This window comes from Bos indicus x Bos taurus, chromosome 1 (genome assembly GCF_003369695.1).
Source record: "Bos indicus x Bos taurus breed Angus x Brahman F1 hybrid chromosome 1, Bos_hybrid_MaternalHap_v2.0, whole genome shotgun sequence".
Lineage (NCBI taxonomy): Eukaryota > Metazoa > Chordata > Mammalia > Artiodactyla > Bovidae > Bos > Bos indicus x Bos taurus.
This window is the reverse complement of record NC_040076.1, coordinates 78,359,928-78,375,544: the sequence shown is the minus strand read 5'-3', so window position 1 is coordinate 78,375,544 and position 15,617 is coordinate 78,359,928. Positions and strand designations below refer to the sequence as shown.

Below are 15,617 nucleotides of genomic sequence, written 5' to 3'. Positions count from 1 at the left end.
CCCCAGGATTCAGTGACATCCAGTAACTCCACTATGCTATCATTCAGGCTTATCAGTCCTTGCCTGTATCTCCAAATTTGGCCTAAGAAGAGTGATTTAGGGGTATCAGTACATGGCATGAGAAAAGGAGCATGAAAAAGAGATTATAAGAAAACCAAGTTTTTGAAAGTTGAGAACTAACTGGCATGGATTTCCAAGCTAGAATCAAAAGTTTAAAGTCAAGTTTTCTAGTGGTTTGCTTTGTGCCTTTAACCATTCATTCTCCTTATGGGAGAAATGGGCCTTAGGAATAGAAATGGGCCTTAGAAAATGGGCCTTAGGAATAGAAGAGCTAAGAGCATGCCTTTCTGCTCCCATGAAGCTGTAAGGAATGTTTCATTTGTGGGTTTCTAATTGTTAATAGGTAGTTCTTCTCCTGCCCCTTCCTTCTCTGTGACCCATCCATTGCTTTAAATGTGAAGCAGGGTGAGTATTCAGCCCATCTTCTGCCCTTGGCCTGAAGGGGTGCTCCATTGACTAAGCAGTGAGATGTTGAGCATAGAGTGTGATAATTCAGTGAGAGTCAGAAAGTAGAAGCAGCCTCAGGAAATTACAAACTGCAAACTTGACATTGTTAAATAGGGGGAGAAAAAAGAGCAAAAATATCAGAAATATATTTTTTCTGGCAGGCTTTCAGCTCCAAAACGGGACTAATTCTACCTTTTGAAAGAAGATAATTTCGATGTTTCTTTTTTCAAGAACACATAATTGAAGTTATTTTCCCTCTGAGAGAAGGAACCTCTTGTACATCATTGCAAATGGACAAGAAAAATGAACAGCTCTGGTACCCAGAGTGATAGAGTATTCATTATCATGTAGTCTCTCTGAATATCTTGGCTGCCTTTTCCTGGTGTCGTATCTGCCTGGGCGGTGCTTTTCTGGTAAGGTTAAGATTTTCACTAAGGTTAAGTTACCCAGCACTCTGTAACTAGGAAATCAACATCAGGGAAGGACTCATGGAGGAAAGATGGCCCATGCTGAGGTCAATATCAGAGTAACTCAGAGTCTAATATGATGACTGATTTAAGTAGCCATTTTGTAACATGGATCCTTAGCACATGTTTTGAAATAATTAAACTGGTGATAACAAAGACTGAAGGAGGCAGGTGTTCTCCTAGAGCTCTCTGTTGTTTGCGCCTTAGTGTATGCAGTTTACCATGCTTCCTTTTCTCTTTAGGAGGGATAGAATTCTGCTTTCTCTACCCAAGAAGGAGTGGTGGTAGGAAAGGGTGGTTAGCTTTTGTATGTTCTTGATTTCATGCCCCATGTGTAGTGAAAGTTCTGTAGGCTGCAGAAACCCTGTGACCTGCCAGCTGCTTAGTCAGATTCAGAGTGCTGAATGAAGTTCTAGATTGTTTCAGGAGATGCTGATAAGTAGTTTAAGTCCTCCTGTAAGTGGAAATCTCTGTAATAATGAGGTTTCCACTTACTCAGTGTGTGTCTGTTTTTAATAAACTACAAAGTATCCGTAAATATGAATATCTGTGATTTCACTATAAGTATCTGTAATGGTATGTGCCTTTCATATTATAGGCACAAAAGTGTGATAGACTCAAAGGAATCTTTGAAAACACCATTTTACACATAAAGATACTGAGGTTCAGGGAATAGAAATGATTTGATCAAAATGACTGGACAAGTTAAAGGTAGAACTAAGATTAGAGAGAGAAATAGGTCTTTTGTACTTAATAGGTTTTGATGTAAGAAAGTATAAAACATTTCAAATACAATGAAGTACTATACAAATATGACAGATACTCTCATTTGTGTTGTTCTTTATCTGGCAGAGGTTTTTTTTGCTCACCAAGCAGATTCTGTCCATGTGCATTTTGTTTGCAGAAACTGTCCTTATTTTTTCACAGTGTCATCCATAACCTTTACCAGGGGTCTAGATCCAAATTTGGCTACCATATTCATATTAAGCTTTCCCTGGAATGATAAGTAGCTGGGCTCCTAGCAAGACAAGAACCATGGCAGAGAAGAGCCTGATGTAGATATTTGGACATTTTCTGTTTCCTGTCACGTTTGTGTCAGGAAAAAAAAATTTTTTTTACTATCTAAGGAAAAAATTTTCATTGTAGACAAATGGAAAATATAAATAAAAAGACTGTAAACCACTGGCCCGTCACTTTTTAACCGTTAACTTCTGAGTGTATATCTTTCCAGTCTCCCTTCTGTAAATTGGAGGCAGGCAAGCCTAGGCAGTTGATGATTCTCCTCCAGGAGTGAGCTCCCCTCCTTCCTATCTTTCATATGGTCATATATGGAAAATAGTCTAGCTATGAGCTCAGAAGGAAGGGGAAACACATTTTGGTGAGAAGTTAGCAAATGTACTTAGTAAATACCAGTTCTTTTAAGGCATATTAACCATTAAATTGCTCAGAAATCGCATGATGTCTGGTTGCAATTTTTAAGGAATCATTCTCTTTGGTGTTTGAGGTGTTCACCAAAGACATACTTCAGAAGCATGACTTTAGTAAAGTCAACCCACCATTTTCAGTTCAATTCAGGTCATGTGTGACTCTTCGTGACTCCATGGACTACAGCACGCCAGACTTCCCTGTACATCACCAACTCCGGAGCCTACTCAAACTCACATCCATCGCACAGTGTTGCCATCCAACCATCTCATCCTCTGTCATCCCCTTCTCCTCCCGCCTTCAATCTTTGCTAGCATCAGGGTCTTTTCCAATAAGTTGGTTCTTCACATCAGGTGGCCAAAGTATTGGAGTTTCAGCTTCAGGATCCGTCTTTGCAATGAATATTCAGGGTTGATTTCCTTTAGAATTGACTGGTTTGACCTCCTTGCAGTTCAAGAGACTCTCAAGAGTCTTCTCCAACACCACAGTTCAAAAGCTTCAATCCTTCGGTGCTCAGCTTTCTTTATAGTCCAACTCTCACATCCATACATGACTACTGGAAAAACAATAACTTTGACTAGACAGACATTTGTTGGTAAGGTAATGTCTCTGCTTTTTAATAAGCTGTCTGGGTTGGTCATAACTTTTCTTCCAAGGAGCAAGCAAGCATCTTTTAATTTCATGGCTGCAATCACCATCTGCAGTGATTTTGGAGCCCCCAAATATAGTCTCTCACGGTTTCCATCGTTTCCCTATCTGTTTGCCATGAAGTGATGGGACCGGATGCCATGATCTTAATTTTCTGAATGTTGAGTTTTAAGCCAACTTTTTCACTCTTCTTTCACTTTCATCAGGAGGCTCTTTAGTTCTTCGCTTTCTGCCATAAGGGGGGTGTCATTTGCGTATCTGAGGTTATTGATATTTCTCCTGGCAATCTTGGTTCCAGCTTGTGCTTCATCCAGCCCAGAGTTTCACATGATGTACTCTGCATATAAGTTAAATAAGCAGGGTGACAATGTACAGCCTTGATATACTCCTTTCCCGATTTGGAACCAGTCTGTTGTTCCATGTCCAGTTCTAACTGTTGCTTCTTGACCTGCATACTGGAGGAACAGGATGGGGAGACCACTTTCTCCCCCACAAATTCATCAAAAGATCATTTGAGTGCTGAGAGCAACTTCCACAAAACAACTTCTGAACGCTGGCAGAGGATACCACGCACCCAGAGAGGCAGCCCATTCTCTTTGAAAGGAGGTAGGACAAAATATAAAAGACCAAAAAAAGAGAGACCATTTTAAATCTCCTCAGTTCAGTTCAGTAGAGAGATCATTTTAAATCTCCTCAGTTCAGTTCAGTTGCTCTGTTGTGTCCAACTCTGTGTGACCCCATGGACTGCAGCACGCCAGGCTTCCCTGTTCATCACCAACTCCCAGAGCATCCCAAACTCATGTCCATCGAGTCGGTGATGCCATCCAACCATCTCCTAATGGTTGTCTGTTGCCTGAAACAGTCTTGAGTTTGACCACAGTCCATTTCTCTAGCCTCGTCCTAGCTCTGTTCTTCCTCTGTTTCTTAATATTTTTGCTACTGTTCATGGTCTTTTGTGCATATTATTCTTGCAATATCTTTACTTTTTTCCTCCTTTCTTCCTTTTCTCTTTTTCTTTCTCTCTCTTTCTTCCTTTCTTTCTTTCTTTCTCTCCCCCCTCCCTCTCTCCTTTGTCTTCCTTTTTTTCACCTGGTGAAATCCAGTTTATCCTTTAATCTCAAACTAAATAGTCACCTCCTTTCTGGCAGTGTTCTGCTATCTCAGAACACTGAATTCATACCTGTTTTTTCGTACTTACACTTTACTGTAATTGCCTATTTTCTTGTCTCTTTCTTCCTAAACTGAGTTGTCAGAGGCATGCATGAATCCTGAATAATTTGACTTTATAATGATAGTGCTTAGCACTTGGCGTTTCCTTAGGAAAAGTATGTTAAGAGAATTTTGAAGGAGTTCTCTGAAGTTTACTTCTCAATAACTCATCTGTGGATCATGTAATTTTTTTTTCACCTTTACTAGGAGGTCCAGGCATTTCAAAGAACACACATGCTAGTGATTAATATTGATACTTATAAGAATGTCTCTTCCCTAGAAAAGGTTAAAGACTGTGTTTATACTTGTTTTGCAGTTCTTTTGTTTCACTATTTAGCAGTAAGCCTCCACTCTGAAAGACATGTTTGCTTATTAAATAATACAATCAGTAGATTAAAATCCAAATGACTATAAAATAATAGAGCTAGAAGTACTTGGAGACAACAATGTCGAAGCCCAGAGAGGTTTTGAAGTGGAGCCGAAACACACCTGGTCTCAGTCAGGGCTCTGCTATCTTTCAGAGCTGGTACTTCACACAAAGTTGCTCAGTTACCTTCTCTGAGCCTCAGTTTCCTCATCCATAAAAAGGGATCCTGTATCACACAAGCCTGTTGTATAAACATTTGAGAGTACATATATGTGGAAGCAGGCACTTTGAGAAAGGTCATATAGATACAAGGAATTATTGTGTCACAATGAGTATACCGCTGGTACTATTCACATTTCTACTTTTGAAGACATAAAAAGCAAAAAATGCATCACACATCTTGCCAGCCCTCTCTCACCCCTACTTAAAAATTTTCAATTGTGGTCTATTGCCCAGACACAATTTTAGAAACTGCTTGTTAAAAAGAAATGAATCAGACAGTTATTAATTTTTCCTAGGATGTGTTAAGTTCTAAGCAAGACAGAAATTGAAAGGGGTCTCTTCATCCCAATGAGAAAAGTACTATAAACTACTACTTTGAGACTTGAACCTTGAAGAAAGTCCTGAGCTGTATTTTTCTGAGTATGAGAGACAACTGGGAAGAAATTGAGGTTTTACCAGTATGTTTCCACAGATTTTGAGCATTACCCACTGGATACAGCACATGTGGAGAGCTCTACAGCCAAATAAGACCCAGAAACACTGAGAGAGATGATCTCTTGGGGTCTTTAGTCATAAGAAGAAAGAAAGATAGTCTTAAGTCGTGTCTAACTCTTGCGACTCCATGGACTGTAGGCTCCACTGTCCATGGGATTCTCCAGGCAAGAATACTGGAGTGGGTTGCCATTTCCTTCTCCAGGGGATCTTCCCAACCCATGAATCAAACCCAGGTGTCCCGCATTGCAGGCAGATTCTTTACCAACTGAGCTATGTGGGAAAATACTTTATTCAAAAGAAATACTAAGATTCCAGGACAGCCATTATATGAGATTAGAATCTAAAAGAAAAGAACCTTTCCAAATGTGTTACTTCAGAAACAGTATCAAAAACAAATAGGAAGGAGTATTTGTAGAATAAAAGAAATAATAGACACATTTTTTCCCCTCAAAATCAGTGAAACACTGACATGGTAAATACTTTGAAATTAGACCTCTGCTTGAAATGTATGTTCTTAAAGGTAGAATCTGAACTGCTGGCTTAGATTTACAGAGGACAAACTTGGTTTTCTTTCTTTGTTTATATGAAAAGGAAAGCAAGGAGATATTAGGGCCAAACAATGATAAATTGTGTCCATTCTCTGAGGGTTGGGCTGGAAACAGGAGTTATGAGATTTTCTTTACTAGCTGTTGATTTAAATTAAAACAGCCACCACCATTAATATTTCATGCTTTTCTAGCATTTTTCTCTATGGAAAGTAATGTTTGGTTTAAAAAAATGCAGAGTTTTAGAGCCAGGTGATACCAAATTTGGTGTGTAAGTTCTCTCTTAATTGCAGACCTGCAAAAAAAAAAAGAATATAGATAATTTTCCTATCTCGTCTTCATTGTTGTCACTGTACAGGGATAGTCCTCTCCCTCTGAGGCAGGTTGGGGGATCCAGAGTCCCTTTGTTACCATGGCTTGAAAGTAGTAGTTAAGCTCTATTTAGCATGAAAATCAAGTTGCCTGCGTGAATCCTCAGTCACATCAGTTGTGTCCAACTCTCTGTGAACCCATGGACTGTAGCCCACAAGGCTCCTCCGTCCCTGGGATTTTCCCGGCAAGAACACTGGAGTGGGTTGCCATTCCCTCCACCAGGGGATCTTCCTGATCCAGGGATCGAACCCACGTCTCCTGTGTCTCCTGCATTGCAGACAGATTCTTTACCACTGAGCCACCAGGGAAGCCCAAAAATCAAGTTATCTTAATTCTCACAAAGACTGTGAGGTAGCATTCCCAAGCCCATTTTACAGAAGAAGATCTGAAGTTCAGAAAGGTTCACAGGCTCACTTTGCTAAAGCACTATCTCCAACCATAATGCCACTGCTACACCATATATTCCTTCACTGTCATTGGCCACAGTAACTTTATGTTCTTATATGAATATTTCTGTAAAATTTTCCTAAAAGTTGATAGCATATATGAGCAATTTGAAATTTAATAGTACCAGCAAATCACTCCAATGTTCGTATCTGCATATATTCCCACCAATATAGTGTGCTTTTTGTAAAGAATCATTTGTGTGTGTTTCTCACCCTCACTGGACTCAAGTCCTCTCAAAGGCAAAGACGGTGTCTAACACATCTTTATGCTTGTGGAGGGTACACAAATAGACCCTGTAAGAATGTGTGGATAAACTAATAAGCAAAAGAAATGTGAATGAGTCAAGAGCTTCTTTAACCTCACACTAACTCTATAAGACAGACATTGTTTGCAGTTTAGAGGAGGCCCTGAGATTAATATTTAATGTTCCTAGGATAAGCGACTTCACTTTCACTTTTCACTTCCATGCATTGGAGAAGGCAATGGCAACCCACTCCAGTGTTCTTGCCTGGAGAATCCCAGGGACGGGGGAGCCTGGTGAGCAGCCGTCTATGGGGTCGCACAGAGTCAGACAAGACTGAAGGGACTTAGCAGCAGCAACAACATTTATACAACAGTTTAAAAAACTTGTACAAAAGTTGTTTGATACAACTGAGATGAGAAGGGACTTAGCAGCAGCAGCAGCAGCAGGATAAATGAGTAAATCTAAGATGGGCTCTTGTTCTGGCTTTACCTTAATCAGCCCTGCCCTGATCTTTTGGGGCATCAATTTCTTTACCTCACAATGAGTAGTGAGGTAATGATTCTGCAGGTTCCAGACGAAAAATAATCATAGAGTAAAAGGTCAAATAGGTACCGATCAACAATTTCACATGTATTTAGTTTAGAAGGCATTTCATGCCTTAAACATAACACAAATAATTAATAACCCTCTTGGTTGTTGAAATAAATTCTGGTAATATAATCATGAAACTTTTGCACAGGGATATGGACTTCGAGGGATTTTCACATCCAAGAACTCATTTGGTATAGTAAAGACAATGTGTGAATGAATATGCAGCTTCATATTTTGTTGAATTGATTCTTGTAAACTACTCATGAAAGGAGAAACTTGGTCAATGATTTTAAGACTGGATAAACATCAAGGAACTGCATTCCCTATCTCAGTTCTTCCCCTTAGCCACAGGGAACATCATCACTGTTATTTCTAAACTTATAACAGTCTTTCTGTTTTTAATACTTTGAAGATACTGGGGTATGCTATCGGAAATGGTCAAAGTTAGAATATAGGAAAAGGAAAATATAAGAAATTCCCTCTTATTTACATAGCACAAGCTGTTTTGCATCTGGCAGCTTCTTGGCTGATCACCTCAAGTGTTCTTTCCCTTGACCTTTGATTCCCTCACATTGCTTTCATCCAGGTGCATCCATCTATTGAACCCCAATCCAGTGTTTAATGCTGGTGATTTACTTTCTCATTTGATATGTTTGTTTGCAGTGCAGGAGTGGTCTAGTGGGGTGGGGATGTGAGGGGCATTTAACATTCTTAACTGGAACACACGTTCCTTCACATTCTGGACCCCATGTATCCAATAATATTCATCTTCTTTCTTATGTCAAGCTTTACATATGGTCTCAAAATATACAACTGCCAGGAGCTCCTTAAGCCACCTGGTTTTTTCCTCACCTGAATGTAAGATACTTCAACCCGTATGTTTCCTCTCCTTCAGCTGAATAAGTCCTAATCTGTGTTGACACCTCTCCTCTCCTCTGGAATTCTTCCTCTCATGCCAGAGTCCCCTTTGTGCACTTTCCACAATTGCTTTATTGTTAATTATTAGGGTGCCTATATCTCTCGCTTGACTGTAAGCTGCATAAGGGAAGAGACTGAATATAGTCATCCTTTTTTTTTTTTTTTTTTACAAATATACAACTGGCGCATAGAGACTGCTTGCAATTGTTGAATGAAATACAGCTCTATTCTTTTTACACATGAATTTCTAAAGCCTGATAGATGGCTTATCTAGACAAGGCAAGTGAATAAAGTGGTACCTCCAAGGTCAGACCTTGAATAGCTGGTAAAGCCAATCAATCCTAAACGCAGGTCTTCTAATAGCCCTGTCCAGTGCAAACACTACCTGGCTGCCTTGGTTGATGTCTAGATTGTCCTTAAAGAACTTTGTGTTTTCTGCCTTTCAGGGTGGACCAGCAGGGTCCATGGGACCTCCAGCTGCACCCTCCTCATTCCGCCCTGAAGATGAGCTCGAGCACCTGACCAAGAAGATGCTGTATGACATGGAAAATCCACCCACCGATGAATACTTTGGTGAGTGGGGTCTAGAACTGACTTCTGAAATAAAGGTTCTGTTCTGTTTTCCTTAATCAGTAATTAGGAATAGTATCAGCTCCACTGGTAGAGGCTTTGAGTCTTGATGCACTGGAGTTGGTACACACGTGCACACACCTGAGTGTTCTGGATACTGCTTTGTGAAACTGCTGTACATGTGATATCTGTTTAGCTTGGACTAAAATTTCAGGAGTTATGCAGAGTTTCTTGAATTCAAATTTTATTTTAAAAGTTAATATTTGACAATTTATTAGCTTCTCATTAGACAGACATAGGGTTTCTATGTGGGTTCAGGGAAATGGGAGACGTTCATTTACAAGATGGGGAATTGGGTGGTATCGAAACTCTTTGCTCTTAATTTTTTCCCCTATTTAGGAAGAGTTTATCTCTTTGTTTTTGTTTTGTTTTGTTTTTTTTCTGCTCAAAACCTGTGAATAATTATCAATGGTTAATCCATTCAGTCCATTAGTGTAATGTCAATTTATAAATTAAAAGCCAATTGCTGCTGCTGCTGCTGCTGCTAAGTCGCTTCAGTTGTGTCTGACTCTGTGCGACCCCATAGACGGCAGCCCACAAGGCTCCCCTGTCCCTGGGATTCTCCAGGCAAGAACACTGGAGTGGGTTGCCATTTCCTTCTCCAATGCATGAAAGTGAAAGTGAAAGTGAAGTCGCTCAGTCGTGTCCTACTCTTAGCGACCCCATGGACTGTAGCCCACCAGGCTCCTCCATCCATGGGGTTTTCCAGGCAAGAGTACTGGAGTGGGGTGCCATTTCCTTCTCCGATACGCCAATTACGAGGTATTAAAAATACATAACCTGTCCTGAAGGAGGTTGGAATTATTCAGAAAAGGCAAAAACAGCACACAAATAATTGATAGTCTAGGTATACCAGGTAGAGTTATAAGAGGGACTTAGGTCAAATGTTATAAAATGTAAACGCTCTCTGCATCAAGAACATCAGGAATGCTTTTGAGAAGAATTAATGGTTCTTGAACCTGGACTTGTTAAAGCAGTGCCTTTCACATTTTCTGTTTCCTTCCTAATCTGTTGGAGATCAATATCTCCACAGAGTATAATTAAAATTAGTTACTAAGAAAATGAAGTAAAAAGAATATAAACTGGAAGACAGAGTTTTAGCATTGTTATTTTTAACAGGAATAAATTACTCTATTAAGCTGCTAGAAGACTTTTGCCTGGAAAATCTCATGGACAGAGGAGCCTGATAGGCTACAGTCCATGGGGTCGCTAAAAGTCGGATATGACTGACCGTCTTCACTTTCACTTTTCACTTTCATGCATTGGAGAAGGAAATGGCAACTCACTCCAGTGTTCTTGCCTGGAGAATCCCAAGGACGGGGGAGCCTGGTGGGCTGCCGTCTATGGGGTCACACAGAGTCGGACACGACTGAAGTGACTTAGCAGCAGCAGTAGCAGCAAGCTGCTATAATATTTTATAAATACTGTCTGCTTCTGAACTTGTCTCTTCACAGAGTGTCTTAGTCAACTAGGCATCCATCCACCATTCTGAGTAACCCTGCTGTAAGAACTTCTAGAGAGAAGATATTACATTTGGGAAGCGGTAGGATCAAAGGCAGAGAGGTGGAAAAATTGCCCAGGACTTTTACTTACTCAAATATTTTCTATTTTTATATCTTCCCACTTCTTATTTGAGAATATTTAATAACAAGCAAACTGAGGGCACTGGTCCAAACCCACATCATAAATGGACTGGATTAGAATATGAAAAATTTGGCATTTATTTGTATTCAGGAGACAGTGTATCTTAGCTAAAAGAGCATAATAGTGGGGATAAAGAGTCATTCTGATTCCTTTTCTGCCTTCCACCAGCTAAACATATTGGCCTGTTTCTCCACTGCCTCAGCCCCTTTTCCCAAATCAAGAGTGTGAAGCAAATGTTATTTAGTGTTTCTTTCATAGTAAGTTCACTATAGAAACATCATTAATGCAGAGAAGTGTACAAAGCTAAAAGTCGATAGAGACTAGCACAAGTGCATCTGTGTGTTCAGTCGCTTCAGTCTGACTCTGTGGACTGTAGCCTGCCAGGCTCCTCTGCCCATGGGATTTGCCAGGCAGCAATACTGAAGTGGATTGCCATGCCCTCCTCCAAGAAATCTTCCCAACTCAGCAATTGAATTCACATCTTCTGTGTCTCCCGCATTGCGGGTGGATTCTTTACCCACTGAGCCACCTGGGAAGCCTAACACAAATGGATAGAGAATAGTATAAAAAGAAAAAGTCTCTAGTTATATTGAAATACACTAAAAGTATATCATGCCCTTGTCACTGATATGGGAGAAGATCTTATATTGCGACCTAAGATGATAATTGAAAAAAGTTTATTAAAAGTGAAAAATAAGGCCCTTTATTATCTGTATTAAGGTATATCAAAAACAAAAATGCTAACATGCCAAATATGTATGCTTCAATTATCATAGCAACAGAATAGATAGAAATAAACAACACTGACCATAGGTTGTGACTGTATTAATGAATATATAATAAGTACTCTGGGAAACATGTAATTAAATATTATCTTTGCCTTCAAGAACTGTCCCAGCTCTACTACTTTCCATCTTAGACAATGCAAACAAATTGTTTACTCTCTACATCATTTTGTTTTGCTGTATTTATAACATGGAAATAATGGCTGTTTTATACTGTTACTGGGAGTATTGAATGAAATATTTATAGAAAACACTTAGTCAAGTTCTTGGCATGTAGAAATATACTCAATAATCAGAGTTATCCTATGCTTTACTTAAGAAAACAAGATATGCCCATTAAAAATCCATTAATAATGCTTGATTTAAAATTAAGTTCCAAGCAAAACTAGAACATATGTCACCAATCGATAAATAATCATTGCCAAATGAATGTTACAAACCACGAGAGGGAATGTGGAATAATGATTAAGTTTTATTGAGTGCTTACAATATGGCAGGACTATTATATACCATGTACTTTATAAGAATTTGTTCATTTCATCCTTACAGAAAAAGCTATAATCCTGTGAAGTAAATGGTATTATTATTTCCAGATTAGAAAACCAAGGCTCAGAAATGTTAAGTAATCTGCCCAATATCAACAGCTAATAAGTTGCAGGAGTGGATTAGAATCTAAAATCCAGGTCTATACAATTTTTTTTCTTCTAAAAGCTTTTCCCACAGCTTTATTGAAGTATACAAAGAACTTCACATAATGTGTATAATTTGGTGGATTTAGATGTATGGATACACGTGTTTTGCCATCACAGCAATTCAGGTAATAAACATATCCATCCCTTCCAAAGTTTAGTCTGGATATTTAGGAAAAGTTTTATGGAAGAGATTAGCTTTGGACAAATGGAAAATAAGAGATGGTATTCTCTTCTATGTTCGTGTTAAGTCACTTCAGTCTTGTCCGACTCTTGGTGACCCTATGAACTGTAACCTGCCAGGCTCCTCTGTCCATGGGATTCTCCAGGCAAGAATACTGGTGTGGGTTGCCGTTTCCTCCTCCAGGGGTTCTTCTTGACCCAGGGATCAGACTTGTGTCTCCTGTTTCTCCTGCACGTGTAGGCAGGTTCTTTACCACTAGCACCACCAAGTAGATAGAATGAACTATATAGATATAGAAACTATATAGAAAATATAAATTGATCCCAGGATGATTTAAGGAAAATTACTTTATATGGAAAACATCCACCAATGAACAGCCTATTATGTGCAGGCTGCTCTGCTGGGTAGGTGTTAAATGCACATGAAACAAGATAGACATGGGTCTTATATTTAAAGAAGCTTATTGTCTAATAGAGGATATGTGCAATGTTCTGGCACTTAATTAATAAGGGAAGGCAGAAAGTGACAAGTAACTTATTCAAAGTTCAGCCAAATTCCTTTGAGAGTATAGAAGAAAGAGAGAGCAAATTATGAGGCAGGTATGGAAAGTGTTTATAGAGTAGATAAACTTTCAGTTGTTTTTTAAATTATGGCACTAGGACTTGGAAGTGCAGTGATAGTAGAGAAGTGATGTCATTTCTGATGAGCAGAATTTTAACATAAAAGGGAATAAAATCACTGGAGTGAAGCATCCATGTGGGAAGGAACAAGATATTGGGAAATAAGGTTAGAGAGGTAGGCTGGAACCAATAGCCTAAAGACCGAGTATTTTATCTTATGTAATGAGTCCCACACGTTGAGATAAAAGGTTATGAGAACTATTTCATGAAATGTGGTTAAGACTATGGTTTCCAAAGCCAGAATGCCTTTTCTACCTCTCATGGTAGGTAGAAGCAGAAAGCAAAGGATGAGTTAACAGGACTGTGGTTTACTCTTCTATTCTTTAAACATTAAATATTTCCCACGCACATTTTTCACACCTGCCTCTATGCTGGGTGCCAGGGACAGCGAGATGCAGGATCTCTGCCCTCAGGGGACCCACAAGTTCCTGGGAAGGATGGGAGAGGGGCAAGCATAGTAGGGATATCGGTGCGGCAGGGAGTGCGGCACTGTGTTGGGTCTGCCAGAGACACTATGTGAGCATAGACAGAGTTAAGTCTGTCTGAAGATGAAGGGAGGAAGGCTATGTATCATGTGTTTGCAACAGAAGGGCCTGACCCAAGAGAGATGAATAAGAGTCATCTCTTGTTCTCTATCAGAATTTTACCTTAGTTCCATTCTGGGCTGGAAATAGCATTGTTAATCACCACCTTAAAAGAATTTCTCACTCTTGCATTAACATTGCTAGCCGTACCTCAGCTGCTCACTTTTTCTATCACTTTGCCTATTTAATGCTGAAATTTTCATCGGCACTATAGCTGATTTGCTGAAGGTCATTAAGAGCTTTCATGTCAAAGATCTCCTATTAGATTATGAGCCATACCAGTGAGTGAGAGGGAACAAAATGTAAATAAATGGCATCAATGGAAAAGGTTCCCCTGTGGTCATGTTGGTTTTTCTCTGTGCAACTCCTAGTTTCTTTTTCCTTAAGTGGAATAATTTATGAATATATTTGGTTTTTTGTTTTGTTTTGTTTTTCATTATGGAGTTTCCCATCAGTTTTACCATGTTTTCTTTATTTAAAGAACTATAATTATGGTATGTTCAGAGTAGGGGAGGGATATCAAAAGGTCACCTCACGGACGACTTGAGTACAAAGGAGAAAAGATACCTTCACAAATAGAGTTTGGAAACTTTCTTAAGGCAAGTGATGAAACTTAGCATCACCAATACTAGGACAAACTGACATGTGCCAGCTGATTTGATGTAGTAGAAAGTATACAACATTGTCTATGTAATAGTCTTGCTGAAATATGTAACCTGAATCTAACCATTAGGAAATAGACAAATGTAGATGATGTGCCATTCTTAAAGACAATTGTCTTGAATTCTTTAAAAATGTCAGTGTTATAAGAGACTATTTAAGATTAAAGAAGATGAAAAAATACATGTCATTCAAATGCAGGGCATACATTTTGACTGGATCTGGATCAAAAATCAGGGCATTTGGGGAGAGGTTAGAGAAATTTAAATATGAACTATATATTAGATAATAACACATCAGTGTCAATTTTGTGGGTATGGTAATGGCATTGGTGTATAAGACAGTATCCTTGTTGTCAGGAGCAAATGTTGAAGTATTTAGAGTGAACTGTCATTATGTCAGCAAATTGTTTTGAAACAGATAGATAGATGTAAAAATACTGTGAGGAGGGCAGACTCATTTCAGATTATAACTACTAGAGATAATATAACTACACAGTACACCCTTTCTCCCCCACAAAAGTATTGAAGCCTGCCATAGATGAATTATCTTTTTATATACATGCTGTGTGGCATGTAGGATCTTAGTTCCCCAACCAGGGATCAAATCCGTGCTCCCTGGTGTGGAAGCAATAGATTGCTAACTATGAGACCACTAGGGAATTGCCGTAAATGAATTATCTTAACACTCCCTTCTTGGGCAGGAGGAGTAAAGAATCATTCCTGTGTCTTCTAAATTCAACTGTTTGAAAATTCCTCTTTCTTATGTATCTGTTTCTTTGTTTTCTACTGGACACATACCCTTTCTATTGTTGGTGAGATGATAAGCATTGTGGTGGTGATGACCAAAGCTGATGTTTACCTAGAGCTCTCCAAGTTTAAAAAGGTTATTCACAGTCATGGTCTGACTGATGGACCTGGTCATGACCTGATACAAAGAGCCAACTCATTGGAAAAGACCTTGATGCTGGGAAAGATTGAGGGTAGGAGGAGAAGGGGGCGACAGAGGATGAGATGATGGGATTGCATCACCGACTCAATGGACATGAGTTTGAGCAGACTCTGGGAGATAGTGAAGGACAGGGAAGCTTGGCGTGCTGCAGACCATGGGGTTGCAGAGAGTCAGACATGACTGAGCAACTGAACAACTACAATAAAAATGATGTTTTTATTTCTCTGATGAAGAAACCAGGATTGAGAGAGACTCAATGAGTTCAAGTTACACAGCATAACTTTTTGGATTTGGACTTACTCGTCTCATCTTAAGTTCATTCTGATTCGTTACCATTGCAAAAAGTTGTAAGC

At 39.3% G+C, this 15,617-nt stretch overlaps 1 protein-coding gene across 7 annotated transcripts in view; it reads left to right on the top strand.

Annotated features, from left to right (window-relative positions):
* LPP (LIM domain containing preferred translocation partner in lipoma) overlaps positions 1-15,617 on the top strand; it is a 745,809-nt gene that overhangs the window by 544,998 nt on the left and 185,194 nt on the right. For all 7 annotated transcript variants that reach the window (XM_027538411.1, XM_027538415.1, XM_027538413.1 and 4 more), the window contains one exon: positions 8,904-9,030. In XM_027538411.1, the coding sequence (XP_027394212.1) occupies positions 8,904-9,030 (127 nt within the window). The remainder of the gene's footprint in view (positions 1-8,903; positions 9,031-15,617) is intronic.